The 22,066-nt window shown below is 44.5% G+C and overlaps 1 protein-coding gene and 1 long non-coding RNA gene across 5 annotated transcripts in view; one reads left to right on the forward strand and one right to left on the reverse strand.

The window, feature by feature from the left end:
- The first annotated feature begins 372 nt into the window (after positions 1-372).
- Positions 373-18,925, forward strand: LOC310659278. Its single transcript, XR_014502711.1, has 3 exons — positions 373-584; positions 6,691-6,724; positions 14,140-18,925. It is a non-coding gene; the product is annotated as an uncharacterized lncRNA (long non-coding RNA).
- Positions 9,848-22,066, reverse strand: part of TAF3 (TATA-box binding protein associated factor 3) — a 144,081-nt gene continuing 131,862 nt past the window's right edge. For 2 of the 4 annotated variants that reach the window (XR_014502605.1, XR_014502606.1), the window contains exons 5-8: positions 20,044-20,299; positions 13,745-13,851; positions 10,334-12,184; positions 9,848-10,273 (exon numbers count right to left, since the gene is read on the reverse strand). Coding sequence is in view for 2 of the 4 variants with exons in the window: in XM_083401909.1 (XP_083258035.1) it covers positions 12,070-12,184; positions 13,745-13,851; positions 20,044-20,299 (478 nt within the window). In the remaining 2 variants the exon portion in view is untranslated. Of the gene's footprint in view, positions 12,185-13,744; positions 13,852-20,043; positions 20,300-22,066 lie in introns of all 4 variants that reach the window. The other 2 variants (XM_083401909.1, XM_083401910.1) reach the window with 1 other exon arrangement.

A 22,066-nucleotide genomic window follows, 5' to 3' on the forward strand; every position in this document is an offset into this window, starting at 1 on the left:
GCGGGTGGCAGTGGAAGACAGGAGGGCCTGGCGTGCTCTGGTCCATGGGGTCACGAAGAGTCAGACACGACTGAACGACTAAACAACAACAACAACGTGATGACTATCGCATTAGGAGAGACCAGCCAGGATGCCTCCCAGTGTTACATTTGCGCACCAGGCCACACTGGTCAGCCTGGGGCACCTTCCCACTAGACCACGTTGCGTTGGGGTGCGCCTGCTTTCAACTCTAAAGTTCTGCACTTCCATGAAGCTGCTGATGTGGGAGGTGTCCTTCCCCATTGAACTATCAGTCTTGATTAACAGATTAAACGAGTATTTTGCTGTGAGTCACCATGTGATCAATGCAATTATCCATTGATCAGGGCCATGGTTACGTGGATTATAATCACCAATTCAGAGAATGCCTTCAAGGTACATACATAAGAGTGTTAGGTCCTTCTGGATCAGGCCAATGGCCCATCTAGTCCAACATCCTGTCCTCACTGGTCTTAACCAGATGCCTATGGGAAATGTACAAACAGGATTCAAGCACATGAACCCTCTCCCTTCCTGTTCACGCCACAGTCATACAGGAGTCAAAGGTAAGACAGGGTCAATGTGAGCCAGTCACAGAAGTCTTTAGCATATGTGCCGCCGGGGTGCAAAAATCTGCCCAGTGCCCCAAATCGTTGAGTCTGACAAGCGCCACCGTTGTGAATGACAAGCGCCGCTGCTGGTGCGGTGCGTCTTTGGTAAATAAGTGCACAAAGTCAAGACATTTCAGTAATACATAGGTATATATGTACAGTGGTACCTCGGGTTAAGTACTTAATTCGTTCTGGAGGTCCATTCTTAACCTGAAACTGTTCTTAACCTGAGGTACCACTTTAGCTAATGGGGCCTCCTGCCGCCGCCGCACAATTTCTGTTCTCATCCTGAAGCAAAGTTCATAACCCGAGGTACTATTTCTGGGTTAGCAGAGTCTGTAACCCGAAGCATATGTAACCTGAAGCGTATGTAACCCGAGGTACCACTGTATTTTGTTTTTCAAGCTTGATCAAAATTATTTATTATTTCATAACAATTTAACTTCCTTCCGCAGGGCCTGTAAGACAGAGCTATTCCGCCTGGCTTTCAATTTGAACTTAGCCTGATCTTTTATTCCCCTTCATTCCCCCTCCTCCCCTTTTTATGAAGATTACCTGCTCTGGGATCCCACAGCTTATTCTCCCCGGTCTCCTCGCTGGCCCAAATAGGACTAATTTAGCCAGCTAGCCCTGGTTGGATGGATTTCCTCCCTAAATTGATTTTTGAATTCTGAATTTATTGCTATTCACTTTTTATACTGTATTTTATGCTGTTTTTTTGTTGCATCAATTAAGTGTTTTAAATTTGTTGTTAGCAACCCTGAGCCCGGTTTTCTGAACTGGGAAGGGCAGGGTATAAATAAAAAAATATTATTATTACCGTATTTTTTGCTCTATAAGACTCACTTTTCCCCTCCTAAAAAGTAAGGGGAAATGTGTGCGCGTCTTATGGAGCGAATGCAGGCTGTACAGCTATCCCAGAAGCCAGAACAGTGAGAGGGATTGCTGCTTTCACTGCATAGCGATCCCTCTTGCTGTTCTGGCTTCTGAGATTCAGAATATTTTTTTTCTTGTTTTCCTCCTCCAAAAACTAGGTGCGTCTTGTGGTCTGGTGCGTCTTATAGAGCGAAAAATACGGTATTTATTATAACAGGTAGGTAGTTAAGAGCTTAGGCGGCTTCAGCGCTGGGTGCCTGGCACCCCCCAGAATTCAGCGCCCGGGTGCCCTGCACCCCTTGCACCCTGGGTAAAGACGGCCCTGGAGCCAGTTAGACTGACACAAACTATGTTTCAGCTAGGAGCGAACCGTAATGCTTCCCATAATGCTACCTGGAGAAGTTAGACTTTGTGTGGAGGGATTTGGAGCAGAGCAGGTAGCGTGACTCCCTGAATCCATGAGCAATCACTGCTCAGACATTTTATAATCTGCAGCAGATAACAAGGATGGTGATGAGGAGCCAGAGGCCAGCTCGTAAATCATCCGGATGGGGTAGAAGAAGGGCCAATAATAGCAGTGGTGGAGTCAGCGAGACGTCTTCCATTTGTTGACCCAGCTTCTTCACCGACTTAATCCTGGCTTTGGTTCAGCAAAGACGGCCTACAACCCATTTCCTTGCTCCCTCCCTAATCTGGGCAACTCTCTTTAATCTAGGTTAGAAGCAAACGCAACTACTAATTAAAGAGTCTTCCATGGAGTTGGCAGTTGCCAGAGAGTGCTCTTCGTTCCCCGAAGACCACAAATTGCTACCATTAACATATTGGCTGATAAGCATCTCTCATGCAAGGAAGAGATCCTGATGCAACTGCCTGGAGAAAATGCTCCTCCTCCTCTTCCTCCTTGTTTTCTTCTGCTACTTCTGGGTTTCTGGGATCCGGGGCTGAGAATGTAGAGGTGCCACTTCAATGAAAGAGGAAGTGAGGGCTGTCCCGACTTTAGGAAGGGCTATGGTTCTGCGGTGGCGCATCTGCCATGCATGCAGGGCCAGTCCTACGATGAGGCAGAGTGAGGCAGTTGCTCAGGTGCGGGGAGTAGCCAGAAATATGAGGGCCATGTTCCCAGGCTGCGCACCTGGTCCTTCAGGGGCACAGTTACCCCATTCAGTGCACTAGGTTGATGAAAGGCATCTATATCCTACGGGATATAAAATCCAAACTCTCTTCTTCTTCTTCCCTGAGCTATTCAAGGCAGCAGAGCCAGTGTGGCGTAGTGGTTAAGAGCGGTAGTCTCGTAATCTGGTGAACCGGGTTCGCTTCCCCGCTCCTCCACATGCAGCTGCTTGATGACCTTGGGCCAGTCATACTTCTCTGAAGTCTCTCAGCCCCACTCACCTCACAGAGTGTTGGTTGTAGGGAAGGAAAGGAAAGGAGAATGTTAGCCGCTTTGAGACTCCTTTGGGTAGTGATAAAGCAGGATATCAAATCCAAACTCCTCCTCCTCCTCTTCTTCTTCTTCTTCTGAGATATGAGATGATCAGAGACCCCCCCAAACGTGAAGCATGGGAAGTCCCAACAAAAAAATTTACAATTTAGGCAGAATATTTGGACTATTTGATATGTATTTGTATAATTTGGAACATTAAATGTGATTTGATTGGATTGTTAAAATGGAAAACTTAATATATATATATTTTTAAGAGAAGTGCTAGAGCTGAGCTCCTGTGAGCTCCAGCTGCAAAAAAAGAAGCCCTGGGTATGGTGAAGATGTCACTAGCACACCTGATGTGAACAGGCAGGAGAAGAGAAACCACTGATTCAATTTGTGGGCATGTAGCGTATGAGATGTTCTGATCTGTGCTAATTGTACACCAGCCCCTGCCCCAAGAACACAACGTACAGTATCACTCTTCCAGTTGGTGCTTCTCTTGCTTTCTTCTCTCTGTGTGAACATACGGATTATGTGTGTGTGTAATGTAGATGTATATCTTCCTATATATATACAAATGTAAGGCTGTCATCACACAGCTCCCGTTGGAGGATCTGCAGCACCACGACAATAATTCTGCATTTGCATGAAGTCAGAGTGAAGCCTGGATTGGAGGATCTGTAGAGCCACATGACAATCCTGGATCTGCATGAAATCAGGGTGCCATTTTCCTTTCAGTTCTTCACAGTGGCGTAGCGTGGGTTGTCAGCACCCGGGGCAAGGCAAGTAATTTGCGCCCCCTAACCCGGGGCAAGGCAAGTAATTTGCGCCCCCCCCCCGCTGCACTGTCCCTCCCCCAGATAGTCCCTCGCTCTCTCTCCACACCGCACCGCACACCTGGCACCCTCCCCTCCACAGTGGGGGGCGACCCGGCGGCTCGGATCGGATTCGCACAGCCAGCACTGCAGTGAGAGAGAGTGAGTGAGCCAAGTAGGGGCAGAGAGCTGCGAGTGCGAGCGCCCCCCCCCAGATGTTGTGCCCGGTGCGGCCGGGCCCCCCCCTGCACCCCCCACGCTACGCCACTGGTTCTCCACCCCCCTTCCCTGCTTTATTCAAATATCTGCTGTTGTTTTAAACCACTACTTCTCCTCCTCAGTGCCTGCCCTTCTCACTTCCATGGCCACAGATGTCATGCAACTTGCCTTCTCTTTTGCTCCCCGACTCCCCATGGTTGGATTAGACCAATGATGACGCATCTAGTCCAGCATCCTTTTCCCACAGTGGCCAACCAGATACTTATGGGAAGCCTGAAAGCTGGACCTGGGTGCAAGAGCACTCTCACCGCTAGCAGCTACCTCTGGTAGAACATGCCCATTGTGACTGTTGTTGTTGTTTAGTCATTTAGTCATGTCCGACTCTTCATGACCCCATAGTCAAATTTGCAAGGAAGGGTTTGGTCAGTCGATCAATTGCTTGCTCATACTGCCCACAATGCAGTAGGATATGGTTCATGCAGTCGACGTCCTGAGAACATAAACAAAGCCTATTCTGATAAGGGATGCCTCTCAGTCTACCATTTAAAATTTCCGAAGGAAAGTTTTAGATGGTAGACTGAGAGTTCCATAGTTTAACCATGCGCTGTGTTGAAGAAGTATTTTCTTCTGTCTGTCCTGAATCTTCTAACATTGGATGTCAATAATAATAATAATAATAATAATAATAATAATTTATTATTTATACCCCGCCCATCTGGCTGGGTTTCCCCAGCCACTCTGGGCGGCTTCCAACAGAATATTAAAATACAATAGTCTATTAAACATTAAAAGCTTCCCTAAAGAGGGCTGCCTTCAGATGTCTTCTAAAAGCCTGGTAGTTTTTTTCTCTTTGACATCTGGTGGGAGGGCGTTCCACAGGGCGGGTGCCACTACCGAGAAGGCCCTCTGCCTGGTTCCTTGTAACTTCACTTCTTGCAGTGAGGGAACCGCCAGAAGGCCCTCAGAGCTGGACCTCAGTGTCCGGGCAGAACGATGGGGGTGGAGAAACTCCTTCAGGTATACTGGGCTGAGGCTGTTTATACTGGACCCTACTTTGTTGGCTACCACCCTCTGCTCTCCTCACTTTTTCCATGCCACGAATCCTTTTTTAAAAGCTGCATGGGGAGTCGGGGGGCCTTTGAGAAGCCATTGGACTATCTATACCCCTGTTGTGAACCGCCCTGTGATCTTCGGATGAAGGGCGGCATGCAAATTTAATAAATAAAAATGAAATCCATGGTCATTGGCCATGCTGGCTGGAAGGTCTGGCCCTTCCACTTGTCAGAGTGAGGCAGCTGGTGAGAGGTGGGCAGAGTTCTGGGTGCCACCCCAACAGTCTTACATCCCATAAACTAGCCTGCTGCTCTGGTGTGTATTTGCAGGAGAATGCCCCATCGCTAGTATCAAAGGAAGGGTGAGCTACCAGTCTGGGTTGCTTTTGTCCACGGAACTGGAAGAAGAAGAAGCACATTCTTGTTCTTTGCCTTAGATGACAAAATGCCCTGATTCCAATGCCACCTGGTTCCCCATTCCTGCTGCAAAGGGGGGGAAGTGATCATCTGAACCCACCATAAGATCACAGGGAGAAGGCCACAAACTTCTCCATCGCAACTTTTTCATGGAGAGGCATTTGTGCAGAGCTGAGCGTCAGGCACTTAACCCGAAGGTGTAACGCAGGCATTCTTTTGCAGAGATAATCTTCCTTTGGAACAGTCTGTAGAGCTGAGAATATAATTTCTGTGGGTGACAAAGTGTTTTCTTTCTCTTCTCCCTCCCCCCCCCCCAAAATAAAAACCCCCGCTCTGGAAGGTGTCTGCCACTAAGTACAGTGGGGATCTTTATCATCCCCTGCCTGATTTGTGATTCCAAATGTCCTGGGGAGAAAAGAGAATCGGAGAGTATCAGAACCTCCCCAGTTTGCCCGAGCTTTCGAGAGATAAAATATAGTGCATTACCCTTCTGTATCACCTAAACCTCTTTTGTTCCGTTTTGAATAGGACGATTAAACAAAGGCCGACTAACCAAATTAAAGTATAAAATGAACGCTGAGATATGGAGACCTTGCCAGCAAGAATGTTAATGAATGAAGTTCACTGAAGCCATGCTGGCTAAGTTTTCAATACTAATAGTTTTATGTGCAATCTTTAGATCGCTGTGGGGTATTTTCCCTCCCTCCCTCCTTCCCTCTCTCTCTGTTCAGAAGTTTTTAAAAGTCTAAAAGTGGATGCATTTCCGTGCCTGCAGAACGAAGCAGATAATGTTCTGAATAACGTCTCTCTCTCTCTCTCTCTCTTAACAAATGGTGTCAGTCACTCTCTCTCTCTCTTTAGGAAATGATCTTGATTTAATGCAATTGAGGGGGCAGGGAGCCTTGGGTTCTGTTTGCCATTTCCAAGGCATGAAGCAACTGTTGAGCCATGTGCTCAGCAAATCAGATGTCGTAAAGTGCAGCCTGGCAGATTGCTAGCCAGATGGGTGCGAGGTGCAGCCTTGAAAAGACCATCACAATTCTTCACTCGGCTCTCGGCATCCAATATTTCCTTGGTTAGTAGTATCTATAGCCTGTTCCTCTGCCCACAAGCTCTCATGGCAGCACACAACTCGTTAAAATGCAGCCACCACCTTGGATGGCTTTAGAATTAGACAAATTTGTGGAGGAGAAGACTTTTAATGGTTACTAGTCATGATGGGTCTGTTGTTTTTGTCCATGGAGATTTCTTGGAAGGGATACTGGAGTGGCTTGCCGGTTCCTGCTCCAGGTGGATCATGTTTAGTCAAAACTCTCCACTATGACCTGTCCGTCTTGGGTGGCCCTGCATGGCATAGCTCATAGCTTCTCTGAGTTATTCAAGCCCCTTCGCCACGACAAGGCAGTGATCCATGAACCGACAAAGGTCCGTATAGTTAAAGCTATGGTTTTCCCAGTAGTGATGTATGGAAGTCAGAGCTGGACCATAAAGAAGGCTGATCGACGAAGAATTGATGCTTTTGAATTATGATGCTGGAGGAGCCTCACTGGAAGGACAGATCGTGAAGCTGAGACTCCAATACTTTGGCCACCTCATGAGAAGAGAAGACTCCCTGGAAAAGACCCTGATGTTGGGAAAGATGGAGGGCACAAGTGAACGGGACGACAGAGGACGAGATGGTTGGAGTGTTCTCGAAGCTACCAGCATGAGTTTGACCAAAATGTGGGAGGCAGTGGAAGACAGGAGTGCCTGACCAGGAGTCCATGGGGTCACGAAGAGTCGGACACGACTAAACAACAACATAGCCAAGGAAGGGGAGAGGAGAAATTGGCTGTGGCATGTTGAGAGGTCTATCCCTACCCTGATAAAGCAAAGCATTAGGTGCTTCCCTAATGGATGAGGGCCCATAAACTGTGCTTGAATCCTGGGAAGACGGAGGCTCTTTGGGTGGGTGGCTCTTGTGCTCAGGAAATAGGCAAGTTAGCTATCCTGGATAGGGTTGCACTCCCTCTGAAGGAGCAAGTGCGTAGCTCAAGGATATTCCTGGAGATACCTTGGCCAATAGAGGCCCAAGCGTCCTCTGTGGCTACGAGTGCTTTTGACCAGCTGCATCTGGCTCACCCATTATGGCAGTTCCTGGGCCAGGTTAGGTTGATCACTGTAGTCCATGCGCTGGTAACCTTGAGGCTGGACTACTGTAATGTGCTCCACATGGGGCTGCCCTTGGGTGTGATTCGGAAGCTCCAGATGGTTGCTGATGGAGGCATCTGGTCAAAAATGTGTGACACCATTTTTTAAAAATTAGGAATTGTAGGTGCTGAAATTCCAAGGGAGCAGAAAATACCTTTTATGTATGAACGACAGCTGCACAGATATTGTCAGCCCAGAGATGGAAGGAAGACAAAGTCCCTACCAGAGAAGAATGGCAAATCAAGTTGGTGGACTATGCCAAAATGGCAAAACTGACCAGAAAGCTCAGGAACCAGAAAGACCAGAACTTTAATAAGGAATGGGGGAAATTAATAATTTACCTTAAAGACCACTGTAAGCAGTTGAAAACATTAGCAGGACTGCAATAACACTTGTAATGTAATGAGAAATATGGACATAGCGGCGTTAGAAAAAACATGAATTATTGAAAAAAGATGCAGTAGAAAAAGGTTTAATAACAGAATCTATGGAGGGGAAGGTGGGAAGTCCAGAGATTAGGAGGAATCTTTTAACTGTGGATATGCTCTGGTGGGATTATAATTTTAAATATGTAAAACAAAAAATATTTTTTAAAAAGAAAACGTGTGGCGCCATTGTTAAAACAGTTGCCCACTTCCTACTGAGATGGGTTCGAGGTTCCTGATTTAATTTACAAAGCCCTGAAGAATTTAGGTCCAGGGTATTTTAGGGATCGCCTGAACCCTTATATCCCATCTTGATCACTGAGATTATGTGCAGGAACATCACTGGTCATTTCCCAAGTTGGAAAGGCTCATTTGACAACAAGAAGAACCCAAGTCTTTAGTGTCATCAGCCCAGTCCTATGGACTACTCTGCCAAAACAGATTCAGTAGGTGCCTTCTGTACTACTGTACTAACTAGCCAGTGTGGTGTAGCGGTTAAGAGTGGTAGACTCGTAATCTGGGGAACCGGGTTCGCGTCTCCGCTCCTCCACATGCAGCTGCTGGGTGACCTTGGGCCAGTCACACTTCTGTGAAGTCTCTCAGCCCCACTCACCTCACAGAGTGTTTGTTGTGGGGGAGGAAGGGAAAGGAGAATGTTAGCCGCTTTGAGACTCCTTCGGGTAGTGATAAAGCGGGATATCAAATCCAAACTCTTTCAAACAGCTGCTGAAATTTGTTCTAGTCTGCCAGGCCTGTACAGGCAATTAAGAAGACATGCTTCAAACAATGGTTAACCTGCATTTAACTTTTTACGGCTTTTATTGTATGGTTTTGTTTCATTGCTGTAAACCACTGATAGTATAGTGGCATACAAATAATACCGCCTGGTGTAACTTTCCTGCTAAATGTAATAAATGGATATATTTGCAAACGTTTCCACAACCATCTGTCCCCTCCCCAATGTTTGCTTGTGTCCAACGGAGGTGAAATTTTGCATCTGAATGGCATTTCCCCCCTGAATTTACAGGTGTTGCCCCTGTGCATCTAGTATTAGGGCCCTTGCACTCATCTGAGTTTGTTCTGCCAACCTAGCAGTTTGAAAGCACGCCAGTGCAAGTAGATAAATAGGTACTGCTGTGGCGGGAAGGTAAACGGCATTTCCATACGCTCTGGCTTCCGTCACGGTGTCCCGTTGTGCCAGAAGCGGTTTAGTCATGCTGGCAACATGACCCGGAAAGCTGTCTGTGGACAAACACTGGCTCCCTTGACCTGAAAGCAAGATGAGTGCCCAAACAAACCCCATAGTTGCCTTTGAATGGACTGAACCGTCCAGGGGTCCTTTACCGTTTTTCTTTTTACCATCTGAGTTTAAACCCTCTGTGCCAATTTGGGGCCATACATTTGTTGAAATTTCTCCTTGGGCTGTATGCAGAGGTTCCCTTCCTCCAATGGAAGGAACTTTTTCCAAAGAAATGAATCCCTCCACCAGAAAAAGGGGACCTACAGACCCAAAATCTGCACTTGGTCTCTAATGACTGGGGCTACCCAGTCCTCGACTCTACCCAGTTTTTGTGGCAGCCAGAACCCTTTAAGCAACAAGAGGTAATGGTAATGGAGTCTGCCAACCAAAGTGGGATTTATTTATTTACTTTTCATGGTGGAGTTGGACCAATGCCAAGTGATATTGAATGCACCAATATTCCAGACCCAGAGAGATGCCAGATTCTTATAATAACAATACAGTTAAGTTATAAACACTCCCTTTTAGGTTTCCTTAAATGCAATGCAGGAGGTAGGATTCACATTTTTTACAATAGTTTATTTACCTCTTCAAGAAATGCAGTGAGATGTCCAGTAACATTTACAAGTTTTATGGCAACCTTAGTTTTTCTGCTCTCCGACAATGGACACAGATAACATACACCTCATGAACACTTTGCATTTGCCTTTAAAAAAAGGGGGGGGGGGAAATCACTGTAAAAAGGCTCACAAAACAACTACAGCTCCAAAGGAGGAAAAGTTGTGGCTGCAGTGCTGACTCAAGCAAATATGAATGCGGTCAAGCCTGATGACTTACACAACAATTTGGAAATAGGGATCCCAGCTCAAAATTCTTTTGGTACAATTAAATTTGGTAAACTCTCCTTTTGTACAGCTGGTGAAATTTCTGGCATTTGGGCTTTGTATACAGGAAACTGGCAGACCGTATCTGAAAACCGCAGGTGTCAATTTTTTTAAAGAGAGATGTGCGCTATTTCTTTTTTAAAGAAGCATGTGCCAATATGTCAGAGCTTGGGCAGCAGATGCCGTTCAGAGAGAAGCAGCACACTGAAGGCCTCACGCGCAGTGGATCCGCCACAGCATGTGGCATTCAGCTTTCCAGGTTGGAGAGGAAGCTGAGAGGTTGCTGGAACAACCTCCTGGCATTGCAGGGCTGTGGGCAGATGGTTGGTAGCGACTGTACACTCTGAGATCTCTCTCCACCCACTGAAGGCAACCGTATAATGATTGCAGATATAGAAGGTGAAGGAGGTTGAGATAAGTAGTGGAGAGTCTTCACCCAGTGACATACTTCAAGCCATGCCTATGGTGGTGACCCCTGATTTATTCTGGAAAATGAGGACCTGCACAATGGCACGTCAAGTTGGCTGGAAGAAGACCGGTCTTCCCCTGGGAAGCATTGAAGGGAAAAGAGATGGACCTCCTCAGAGCCTCAGTTTCTTCTTCATCCTAAACCGTATCTTCTGCATGCACCATTCCGTTCTTTCGCACCTCTTTTGAACTGCGGTGGAGCTATTGAATGGCATTTACCCATTGCAAATGTTGCATGTGTGCTTAAATGACCGTGTTCCCCAGAATACGCAAGGAAGTGTTAGGGCCCAGTCATTTCGCAAGCATTGGCTCCAAGGTCACTGAAAGCATGCAGGCACCATTTAGAACTGTCAACACTGTGCATGCATTCTGCTGTTTAAACCCAACTGCCATTCTCACATCTGCAGGCATCTTCAGGTATGGGAACAACCCAGAAGGTTGCATCTTTAAAGCATAGCTTGAGAAGCAGCACTGAAACTAGGTGCATCTGGGTAAGCATTTTCTAAGCTTTGCCCCATCAGTATATTATTGGGGAATTCTAGAAAATGCTACGCTGTACCTTAAAAATAATGAAAACCGTCCTGCTGCAATCTTTGAAAATAACAGAACCTAAGGAGTATCTGCCTGAGGAAAAATCTGTTTATGCAAATAACTTGGACATGCCTGTGAAATGTGCAAGCGACAAAGAGGACAGAATAAACTCTGATGGGATGGAGGAGGGGGCAAGAGTCTATATCACATCATTAGAGCCTCAAGGAGCGCAAAAACGCACACACAAAAAAGAAGGGAGTTGGCCACCATAGAAACTTTCCCGTCTTTTAAAAAAATAGAAGTTATTTCACAAAAAGCTCAAGCATGTTTATTAAGGTTAGGTCTTAAAAATCAAGGAGGGGCAGGAGGAGGAGGAGGAGCGAGAAGAAGAGAGGTTTCATATATTCTTGTCAGAAAAATATTTACCAGGAAGCTACCCCACCCTGTGTCTTTAATGATTATCTGGCGACGCGGAAGAGGAAGCTGCGGGGAAATCATTTGAGTGGCTCCCAAGGGACAGCCGCCCACATTTGGGCAGACTTTCCTGTTTCTGAAAGGACAGAACTCTGAAGAGGTGGGGGGGGGGGAGCAGCTGGAAGAAGGGCAGCAATATGTACAAGTGTCAGCAAAGCCGTGGCCGATCAACACAGCTCTCTTTGGCCATAGACTCTCTTGGCTCTTCAGCCGGTGAGTTCGTGGCAGAGAATTCCTGATCTAGGCCAACACCGTTCGACGAAGGAGCATCGGGGAGGGAAGGACAAGCAGCCAGCTCAGGGCGGACAGTGGGCGTTTGTCCCCAATTCTCTCAAGAATCACACGTCCTCAAAACCTGATGGCGACGAAAGGGGTCAGGGCTGAAGTGCTGCAGCGACAGTCCGACCGGTCTCCCCAGCGGCTTCAGTGTGCTCTGTGTTTCCCCTTCTTGTGTTTTTTATCTTTCTTTTTGCTGGCACACCTGGAGCAGAACCACTGCATTTCTTCCGGGGGAGCAGCCGTGATTCCGACGCAAAGCCTGCGCGTTGGAGAACACAAGAGGCAAATGTAAGAAAATGAACGAGGGTTCCCAATAAGTGAAACACCAGCTGTCGTTTTTAACTAGGGCTGCAAGCTCTACTCTTCTGCGATTAATCCTAGAATGGAAGAGTTGGACAGGACCCTTAGGGTCATCTAGTCCAAACCCTTGCAATGAAGGAATTGACAGAAGCTTGTTTTGCAGATCTGACCCGGTTATATTGTGGGAAGGGACCCTCTCACTAATCTAAAACAGGGGTCAGACAGACAAATTAAATCACAGATAATCAAAAACCCAATGACATACAGTGGTGCCTCGCAAGACAAAAGTAATTCGTTCTGCGAGTTTTTTCTTGTGAGTTTGTCTTGCGAAGCACCACTGTGTATTGACGGTTTCCCATAGGAATGCATTGACGGTTTTTTTAAAAAGGCGGAAGACGTTTTCGTCTTGCAAAGCAAGCCCATAGGGAAATTCGTCTTGCGAAGCAACTCAGAAAACGAAAAACTCTTTCGTCTTGTGAGGCATTTGTCTTGCGACGTACCACTGTAAATAACTCCTGTTATTTAAAATCTCTGGGCACGGCATTATACATTATTTTGCTTATGATAAAGGGATGATATCTGTGTTCCATAATAACCATTTCTCACATACACCTAATAACTCATGAACTATTATTCCCTTTTCTTTTAAACCCTTCTTGGCTATGAATAAAGTAAGATACTGAATGGGTAAAATTAAGGTCAGCCCAAGTTACTCCCTTATAAAAAAAGTTATTTAAATGGCACGGTGTCACTGTATTAATGTGTTAAGTTTATGGCACCTTGTTTGAATTGTAGTTTATGAGTAGTTCTGTAACTGTCCTTTATAACAACTATGCGATATTCAAAATGTGTGCCTGCAATTAAATAATGTAACTTTCTTTAGGACATTATAATTTGGCCATTCAGACCCCAAATTCATTGGTTGTGCTGTGTTGCACTTCCCTCTCCCCACTCCCCAGAATTCACTTGAACTCCTTTAAAAATCCCACCCACTTTAGAGCAGCTGATACTCTTAGGATGATGAAGGTTAGCGAAAAAAACGTTTCGGGTTTCTTTTGTACGCTTTGGGCGGATCAGTTATAACTCTAAATGCACAAGATGATTAAGAATATCAGTTAACTGATCCAGTCCCGCAAGTTGTGGAGCGGGTCTAATTTTGCGGATGGAAAAAAACTCGTTAAGATTTGGCTAAGCGTAGAATTAAGTTCAGATGGCTTCATATCCCGACTTCAGTCCCGTGTGAAGGGAGTTCAGTATTGCACACAGGGCAAACAGCCAGCACACAACTCTCGTCTCTGTCACTACGGACAATCTGGTCTCTTTAAAAGTCAACCAGCAGTTGGTTGGGACATTGGAGCCATCACACTGTTGGCCTCTGCTGCCTCAGGAATGGCCGGATTCAACAGCAAGTGAAAATATTGCCTGCTTCATATAAGGCATGGAAGATTGTAAAAGAGAGAGGTAGCCAAGGACAGATAAAAGTTATTCTCCAGCTTCACTTTAAGGGGCAGGCACTCACCAGTGGTACCAGTCGTCACAGTCGTCGCAGCCTATCATCGCACTGCCGTCATCTGGCTTCTCGCAGCCGGGGCAGATCCAGATCTTGTTCCCCCATTCGTCTCGGATCTGGGATAAAAAGGCAGGGAAAAGTTGATGGCTTAGGGGTGTGTGTGTGTTTTTAAAGGCACTTCATGCAGCCAATTACTTCCCAAAGCTATTCAACAGAGAGAAGATTATGTGCCACCACACTCTATTTACATAGACTCAATTTATGAATGTGTACACACACACACACACACACACACACACACACCTCCACTATAAACTGTTTCTATATATACATATGCCTGTTGGTTTTGTCCATGGAATTTTCTTGGTAGGGATACTAGAGTGGCTTGCCAGTTCCTGCTTCAGATTGAGGTCACAAGGAGAAGGGGATGACAGAGGACGAGATGGTTGGACAGCGTTTTCGAAGCTACCAACATGAGTTTGACCAAACTGTGGGAGGCAGTGGAAGACAGGAGTGCCTGACATGCTCTGGTCCATGGGGTCACAGAGAGTCGGTCATGACTAAACGACTAAACAACAATATAAACATATACATAACTTCCTTTGCACTTCCACATGACTCAGGAAGCTGAAATCTGGTACCCGTGCAGACCTCCTGAATACTAGAAAGTACCCCAAAATAGTTGCAGTATTTCCATGTCACTTCCAGGAAGGTAGAAACCCAGTGCACACACAGCCCAAGATATCCTGATTATTAGAAGTCTAAAAACGGGACTTTCACTTCCCAAATCTAATGGTAGAAACTTGTGAAATGCCATTTTGTCTCATAATCCAGGCCAGCAGAGACCGCTAAGCTGCCCACGAATTGTAATGAATGCTGTGCAGGGGGATGTTGCCTTTTCGCGCACAAGAAAGAGAAAGAAGGTCTTGGCGGAGGATCTTCTGTAAGTCAGGGAGTGGCTCTTCTTTACCCATAAAAGATCACGACCCATATATGCCCGCATCTCGCATCTCTGCCTGCGTGCTGATATGTGTGCAAAATATTTCTGACTGGTGGGTGGGGTAGAGGCACCACTAACTGTTTTGGGGTATACCTTTGATATTTGCTTGCAGCAATGAATGAAAAAATCTCCATTCGTTTATTCCAGTGGTTCAAGCACTGCACAACAGGGATTGGTGCCGGTGTGGGAAGTAAGATGCTTTTACTTCCATGCTGCACAGAGCCAAATCATCACCCCTCCCTCCCCCTGCAGAAGACAATCTTGATGACGTGTCCCTAATATATACAGTCTGGGGTGCAGGTATTGCTGTGTTATTACTTATTAGCCAAACTCTTCCAGCTCAACTAACTGATAAGATCAAGGGTATAAAAACTGTTACTGAGTAACTTTCCATTCCTTTGACATTTGTGCCGTGGCTCCGTTTACTGAAGGGTAAATGGAAAAGAGAGAGAGAGACATAGAAGGTTTACAGCATTCAGAAACAGGCTGGTGGAATCTGCCTATTCCGTTCAATATGGAAGCATATTCAGAATATGACAAAATAACGATGTTTCCAGTCATGCCATACATTGCAGCTGTCTCCATAGCAAGCTGCTTTGGGTAATGTCTATAGCATGTGTAATTTCTATAGCATGTACAACGAACTTCTCGTGTCATCGCTTTTTAAAAGTTTGTTTTTACAAAATGAATAAAATAAATAGAGCTCTATAAAGATAAATCTGATAAATGAAGTTACAGGGTAGGTTTACAAAACAGTTGACAAAGCAAGTATTAACTGAATAAATATCTGATAGAAATCATGAAATTCGCCCCTTTTTAGACTTAGATGACTTCATAACTTATGTGAAAAGCTTCACGTGCGAGAAAGGATACAGATAATTATGAACACATGCAGAGATTTGTGTCCTCCTTTTTGCTACACAGCCAACCCTTCCTTGTGGCTGCTTTATTTTATAACTTGGGGGGGTTTAAAATGCTTTTATGGATGCAAACGCAAAAGGTGTTGAGTGCTCTCACTGGAAAAAGAAAACCCCACGGCTTGGGTCTCTGAGTGCTGGACTAGGGGCCGGGGAGACACAAATTTAAGTCCACACTCCTCCGCAAAGATTGATGGGTGACCTTGGGCTAGTTGTTCACCTCTCACCCTACCCCGAACCGCAGAGTTGCTGCGGAAGTAAAAAGGGGGCAGAATCAAGGGGGCTGACTCAAGTTCCTTAGAGGAAAGGCAGGATGTAAACGTAAGAACAGGAAGCGACCACTATGTCTGCATTAGGTCTGTACCAGGAAGCTTTTATTGTCCGATGTGTTGTTGTTAAAAGTCTGCTGGAAGCCACCCAGTTGGATGGGTGAGGTACAAGTAATAAATTATTCTTATTCTTATTCTAGGTCAAGGCCCAGATGGGAGACCCCAATGCATGACACCTTGGGCTCCACGATGGAAAGGAGGCGAGACATAAAATAAAATGAATGAATGAATGAATGAATGAATGAATGAACCCTCACATGAAATCAAGTTGCCTTATACTGAAGTAGGCCACTGGTCACTCTAGTGCAACGATGGAGTGCCTCCAAGTCCCATCAGCCCTAGCTAGCATGTCTAATGATCAGAGGATGAGGAGAGTTGCAGGTCCATAGATCCCCCATCTGTGATCTAGCCCGATATTGTTTCCTCCAACTGGAATGGCATAATACCTCCCTTCTCCTTCTTCCTCAGAGCCTTCTACCTGGGATTGTGCAGCCTCTACCTTCAGCCTATGGTCACTCCTCAACCAATATAAGGAACTTTCGTTGTATGGAATGGGTACCTACGATGAGTTTTCTCAAAGGCAAAAGGTCCCCCCGGTGAAGCATATTACTTGTTAAGTTTACTGGATCACGTGCAGAAATTACACTGCAGTTTGCTAGCGAAGGAGGAAAGCCTCATATGCTGGAAAGCATAAAACTGCAGGCATGGAATGACTGTAGTCCACAGGAGTGCCGGGGAAGTGTCTAACCTGCTTGGCCAGTTGTGTTACGGAAACACTGGGGAAAATGGGCCTTTCTGGCCAAAGGCAAACAAGGATCAATTCCAAGCAACTGATTTGCAAGGTTTTCCTTCCTGCTTCACAGACTGAGAGGGCTTAGAAAGTGGGCCTTGAGTCCCTCTACAGTAGTTCTCACTGACGGAGATGGTGGCTTTGTGATTAAGACATGAACTGGAGCTAAATCCCTACCTCAGACTTCCTGTTTGGCTACAAGATCAGTAACTCCTCCTGTCACTGTTCACCTGTGACATGGGGAGGGAACTTCCTTTCTCTTTCACACTCCTATTTTCTACTTCCTTTCTCTCTGAATCTCTTTGCCTAGACGATATTTCCTGAGCCAGATTTATATGGCACCCAGCAAAAAGAGCTGTGGTCGTTTGCTAAAACCTCATGAAATCCTAAAAGTCACGCAATTCAGGTTTCGTTTTATGGATTGCTTAGTCTTTAGTATTTCTGCCGTGTGTGTTGTGTGTTTAAGTGATGTGTTTATGTGTTTCTAAGTTGGAACCGGAGCAGGTTAGCTGCGCTTAGGTCCTACTGAAACCAATGTGAAAAGTTATTCATAACTAACATATCTTCAATGGGTGCAACTAGCTTGCCCTGGCTCTAATACTGAGTGTATAACCCGGAGGGCTAAACATTTGTTCTTAAACACACCACAGCAATTATGTTTACATGTGAAATGTGAATATTACGCAAACACAGGCAGTCAATCAGGACTCCCAGCACAAGCCTACTCTGTTTAGAGCTACAGATCTGTTTTTCACCCTTTATGTGCTTATTATGAGAAATGCCAATGATTGCTGCAAAACAGAGTGAGAGAGTATGGTGATAAAAGCTGGAAATGCAGAGATCTGAATTCTCTTACAGGTACTGAAAAGAGCAAAGTAATAAAAAATGAGATCCATTGCATTACTTAAAAGTTCATAACTATGAAAAGGATTTCACAATCAAACAGGTGCATTAATATTTTGGGCATATAAATCTCTGTCCTCTGTCATACAGTTGTGTACTTTTCCTTGTTTATATCTGCTCTACCATTCAGTTTTAATTGACACACACATAGGTTTATACACAAGCATGCATATAGACATCTGATAAATGTCCAAATCTGTGAATGATACTATCTGCTATGAATTCTTAAGTTTTTTAAGGAGGACAGTGCCAAGTGCCCAAAACCTGGATATTCACTGGTTATTTTAATGCCAACCAAGTGCCCCTGGTAAATAAACAGATTTAATTTCTGCCATAACTGTCACTGACCGAAGGGCAGGTGTAAGTGCTGAAAACAAGATGGAAAAATAAATAAATCTGGTTTGGGTAATATGGTGAATCTATTATGGAAAATGCTGGACTTCCACCTGAATAAGGCTGAAATCTGGTTATTGGCCAAAGGTGCTTGGTCAGCCTTCAGATTTATCAGTAAACATCAGGAATGCATATCTTACGTAGCTTGTTTTGGACATTCACCAATAGGCCTCAGTAAAGTTTCCTGTTTCACAATAAACATTCACAATAAACATTCTTGTTGACTCTTTGTTGCTGTCGTCCTTAAGCAAAGATTACTACCATCTTTTTAATGCACATAAAATTCTTTTATTCAGAAGGCGATACAGGCTATTGCTTAACACTCAAAAGCCAAATAAAGTGGGATAAAGAGTGTATCCCTTCTAAAGCCCAGGAAGTGCTTCAAAGCAAAATAGCACTTTAAGTTTTATTCACAAGGTTACAAACATGAAGACAAGGATGTTTAATAAACTTGGCATAAATCGTTTTGAAGGAGGTCATCAAAGCCTGAACACGTAGGTCTCATAACAAATAAGTTAAACTTAGCATGGGCTATTTGAGTTCAGTTTGCTATAAAAATTAATGGCTCTTAAGTCTCATTTCCACAACTATTTATGTGATATTGAAATGATTTGCTGGCAACAGGTGGACTTATGGACATGCTATCAAAGAGTCCCCCAACTGGAATAATAATAATAATAATAATAATAATAATAATAATTTCTTATAGCACCCTATACCTGTAGATCTCAGGACAGCCCACAGCATAAAATTATAATATAAACAGCACAAAATACATTAAAAAAACAACAAGAAAGAGAAACCAAAAATCCCTCCCATGTTTTGTTAGCCCCAAAATGGAAAATGAGTGAGGTCCCAACTAAACGGCTAAGGGAGCTGGGCATGTTTAGCCTGGAGAAGAGGAGGTTAAGGGGTGATATGACAGCCATGTTCAAATATATAAAAGGATGTCACATAGAGGAGGGAGAAAGGTTGTTTTCTGCTGCTCCAGAGAAGCGGACACGGAGCAATGGATCCAAACTACAAGAAAGAAGATTCCACCTCAACATTAGGAAGAACTTCCTGACAGTAAGAGCTGTTCGACAGTGGAATTTGCTGCCAAGGAGTGTGGTGGAGTCTCCTTCTTTGGAGGTCTTTAAGCAGAGGCTTGACAACCATATGTCAGGAGTGCTCTGATGGTGTTTCCTGCTTGGCAGGGGGTTGGACTCGATGGCCCTTGTGGTCTCTTCCAACTCTATGATTCTATGATTCTAAAGAAGAATGGCAACTTAAACTGATGGAATATGCTCAGCTTGCGGCCCTAACGTATTGAATAAGAGAACAAGAAGAACATACGTTTAAAGAAGGTTGGAAAAAATATTTATTGAATATACCGGGGTGGGTGGGTGGGAATAATTGCGTACACTCGAAAACGTTGGTGGCATTCAGATAAATTCAACAGTGTAAATAAGTTTTGATGGATGTGATAATGGAATACTGAATGGTTTAGCTTATTTAAAATATGCAGTGATTTATGTTATGCAAAATGAACCATGGAAAGAGAAGAAGGGGAGTCACTGATATTTTAAGGTTATTTAAATGAATACTCTAAATTGTAAAACTGAAAATTTAATAAAAATTATATGTGTGTGTATACACACACACACACACACACACATATATATATATATATACACACACACACACATACACACACACACATATGTATATACACATATGTATACATACCCACCCACCCACATGTGTGTATTTATATGTGTGTGTGAATATATATATATATATATATATATATATGTGTGTGTGTGTGTGTGTGTGGCACCGGATGTCAATCAACCAAAGGCCTGGTTGAAGAGGAACTTATTTGCTGGGCTCCTAAAGGTGTTCAATGAAGGCGCCTGGTGAGCCTCCCTGGGGAGAGCATTTCGCAAGAGGGAAATCGACAGACATTTTGTGCTGAAAAGCATCCATGTACATACCACGTAATTACTGACAGTCTCCGTCACCACACTCCTAACGGGACCCTTGGAGCCTCCCACAGCAGGCATTGCAGGAGACGGCGGTGGAATCGCAGCTGGGGAAATGATAGCAGGAGGCATAGGAAGAACCACTGGAGGAGGAGGCGGCGTCACGTGGACAGGCGCTGGTGCCGGGGATGGTGGAGGCGGCGGCGTCTTGGGCCGAGCCATGACCGATGGTTTAGCCTCCGGTGCCGACACCACTTTGCTGATGACGCTGTTGGACAAGAGGGGGGAAAAGAACGGATGTAACAGTGCACTACGATGATGCCCAGGAAAAAAAACAGAGGAAAACCCGCCACCAATTTTTATCAAGGCAAGATAGCCCTTGAATAGTTTTCCTTCCCATTCATGAACCATATAGTGCTAAAACCAAATTTTGAAAATTTGCTTGCTTAAATCTTGCTGATTTTTAAAACTGCATTTTATTGCTTTTTCACACTGCTTTGAGGGTCTTTTTGAATGGAAAAGCTGCTCCTAAAACAGGGGAACATGCTGGAGAACTCACTCTTTGTACTCTATATCAAAATGTCCCCAAAGTCACATGATACAGAAAATTTGAAAAATCTGCATTATGGCTTTCATCAGATTACTATGAAAGCAGCCATATCTGTTTAGGATCAATAATGTATATATGCAATACACAATCAGCACCCAGATATTAATTGCTGCCTTTGCTAGAATCCATCACAGGGTGTTGTTATGGTAAATACATGCTAGAAGTAAAGCACTGCGCTGGCAAAGGATTGAGGCAATCAATATTTATTTATAGACAACTGTTTCCTACACAGCAACAGGCAGACAAGTTATCAAATGGAAGAGAAAACCACAACTGATGAGGGAGAGGAGAGAACCCACAAGATTTGTCTAGGGTGGAGCTTACAGAACCAGCAGCCTATGGACAAAGGCCATATCAAAAGATTACAACTGAACAGTCAACTTGTTTAGCTGATCAGAATGAGCTTATGTCAAGAACCCAATCCTGTCTCGATTCCGAAAGCTTAGCTAGCAGGGCAACGATGCTGATTTTGCAACATTTGCCTACGAACGGAAAGAAAAAGACCCCAAGCATGAAGGAAGACAGGAAGCAGATTGGAGTTGCCATTTCACATACAAACCAGCATTTCCAGTCAACATGGGTTGCCCAAAGGACAAATAAATAATAGATTATTTCCAGCTAAATTAGATTAATGGGCCTAAGTCATGCCTATCAATGTCAATGGGTCTAATAGCATTTGATACATCCCAGTATCAATAAATACTACTACTAGTAGCTGTGCATAAAAATAGCAGAGGAGATGCTGAACTAACACAACTTTGGATTTTCAATACGACTCAAAATCCCACTTTTGTTTTGCGAGGAAGTAAACAGAACAATGCCTACCAACGCACATGGAATATTTTCATTAAAAGGGGATAAGGGATCCTTTAATGACACAACTAACTCTTGCTGACAACACTACACTGCAGCTATTCTGTGCAGCTTAAAGTACAGTGGGGCTAAAAGCTTCAGCCATAGACCTGCATCCAGGAAATTTTTTTTATTATTTATTAAATTTGAATACTGCCCTTCATCTGAAGACCACAGGGTAGTTCACAGCATAAAAATTCAAAATGAGAACACGAAATGTATAATAAACAAGAACAAACCAATCACCCCCTACCCACAAACATATTTAAAAGGCCATGGAATCAGCCAAAGGCCTGGTTATAGAGAAATGGTTTTGCCTGTTATCTAAAGATATAAAGATGGTTGCCCAGCTCTGGCATTTGCACACATATCTTCCCACCACAAAAAGTTATGGTTATGCTGCTGTCAAGTTTTGGAAGCAGAAGGCATTTTGTGCTCCCCTGCTGAAACAGCAGCAGCAACAAACACAAGAGCTCTGCCAATTCTAGGCTGAGGAGGAAGAGAGTCATTCACAGCTATGAACAATTCTAGAACAAGCACAGGGAAAGAGGAGGACTTTTCTCAATGTGGAAT

The sequence above is a fragment of the Podarcis tiliguerta genome, assembly GCF_965153285.1.
Source record: "Podarcis tiliguerta genome assembly, chromosome: 10".
In the NCBI taxonomy this organism is placed as follows: Eukaryota; Metazoa; Chordata; class Lepidosauria; order Squamata; family Lacertidae; genus Podarcis; species Podarcis tiliguerta.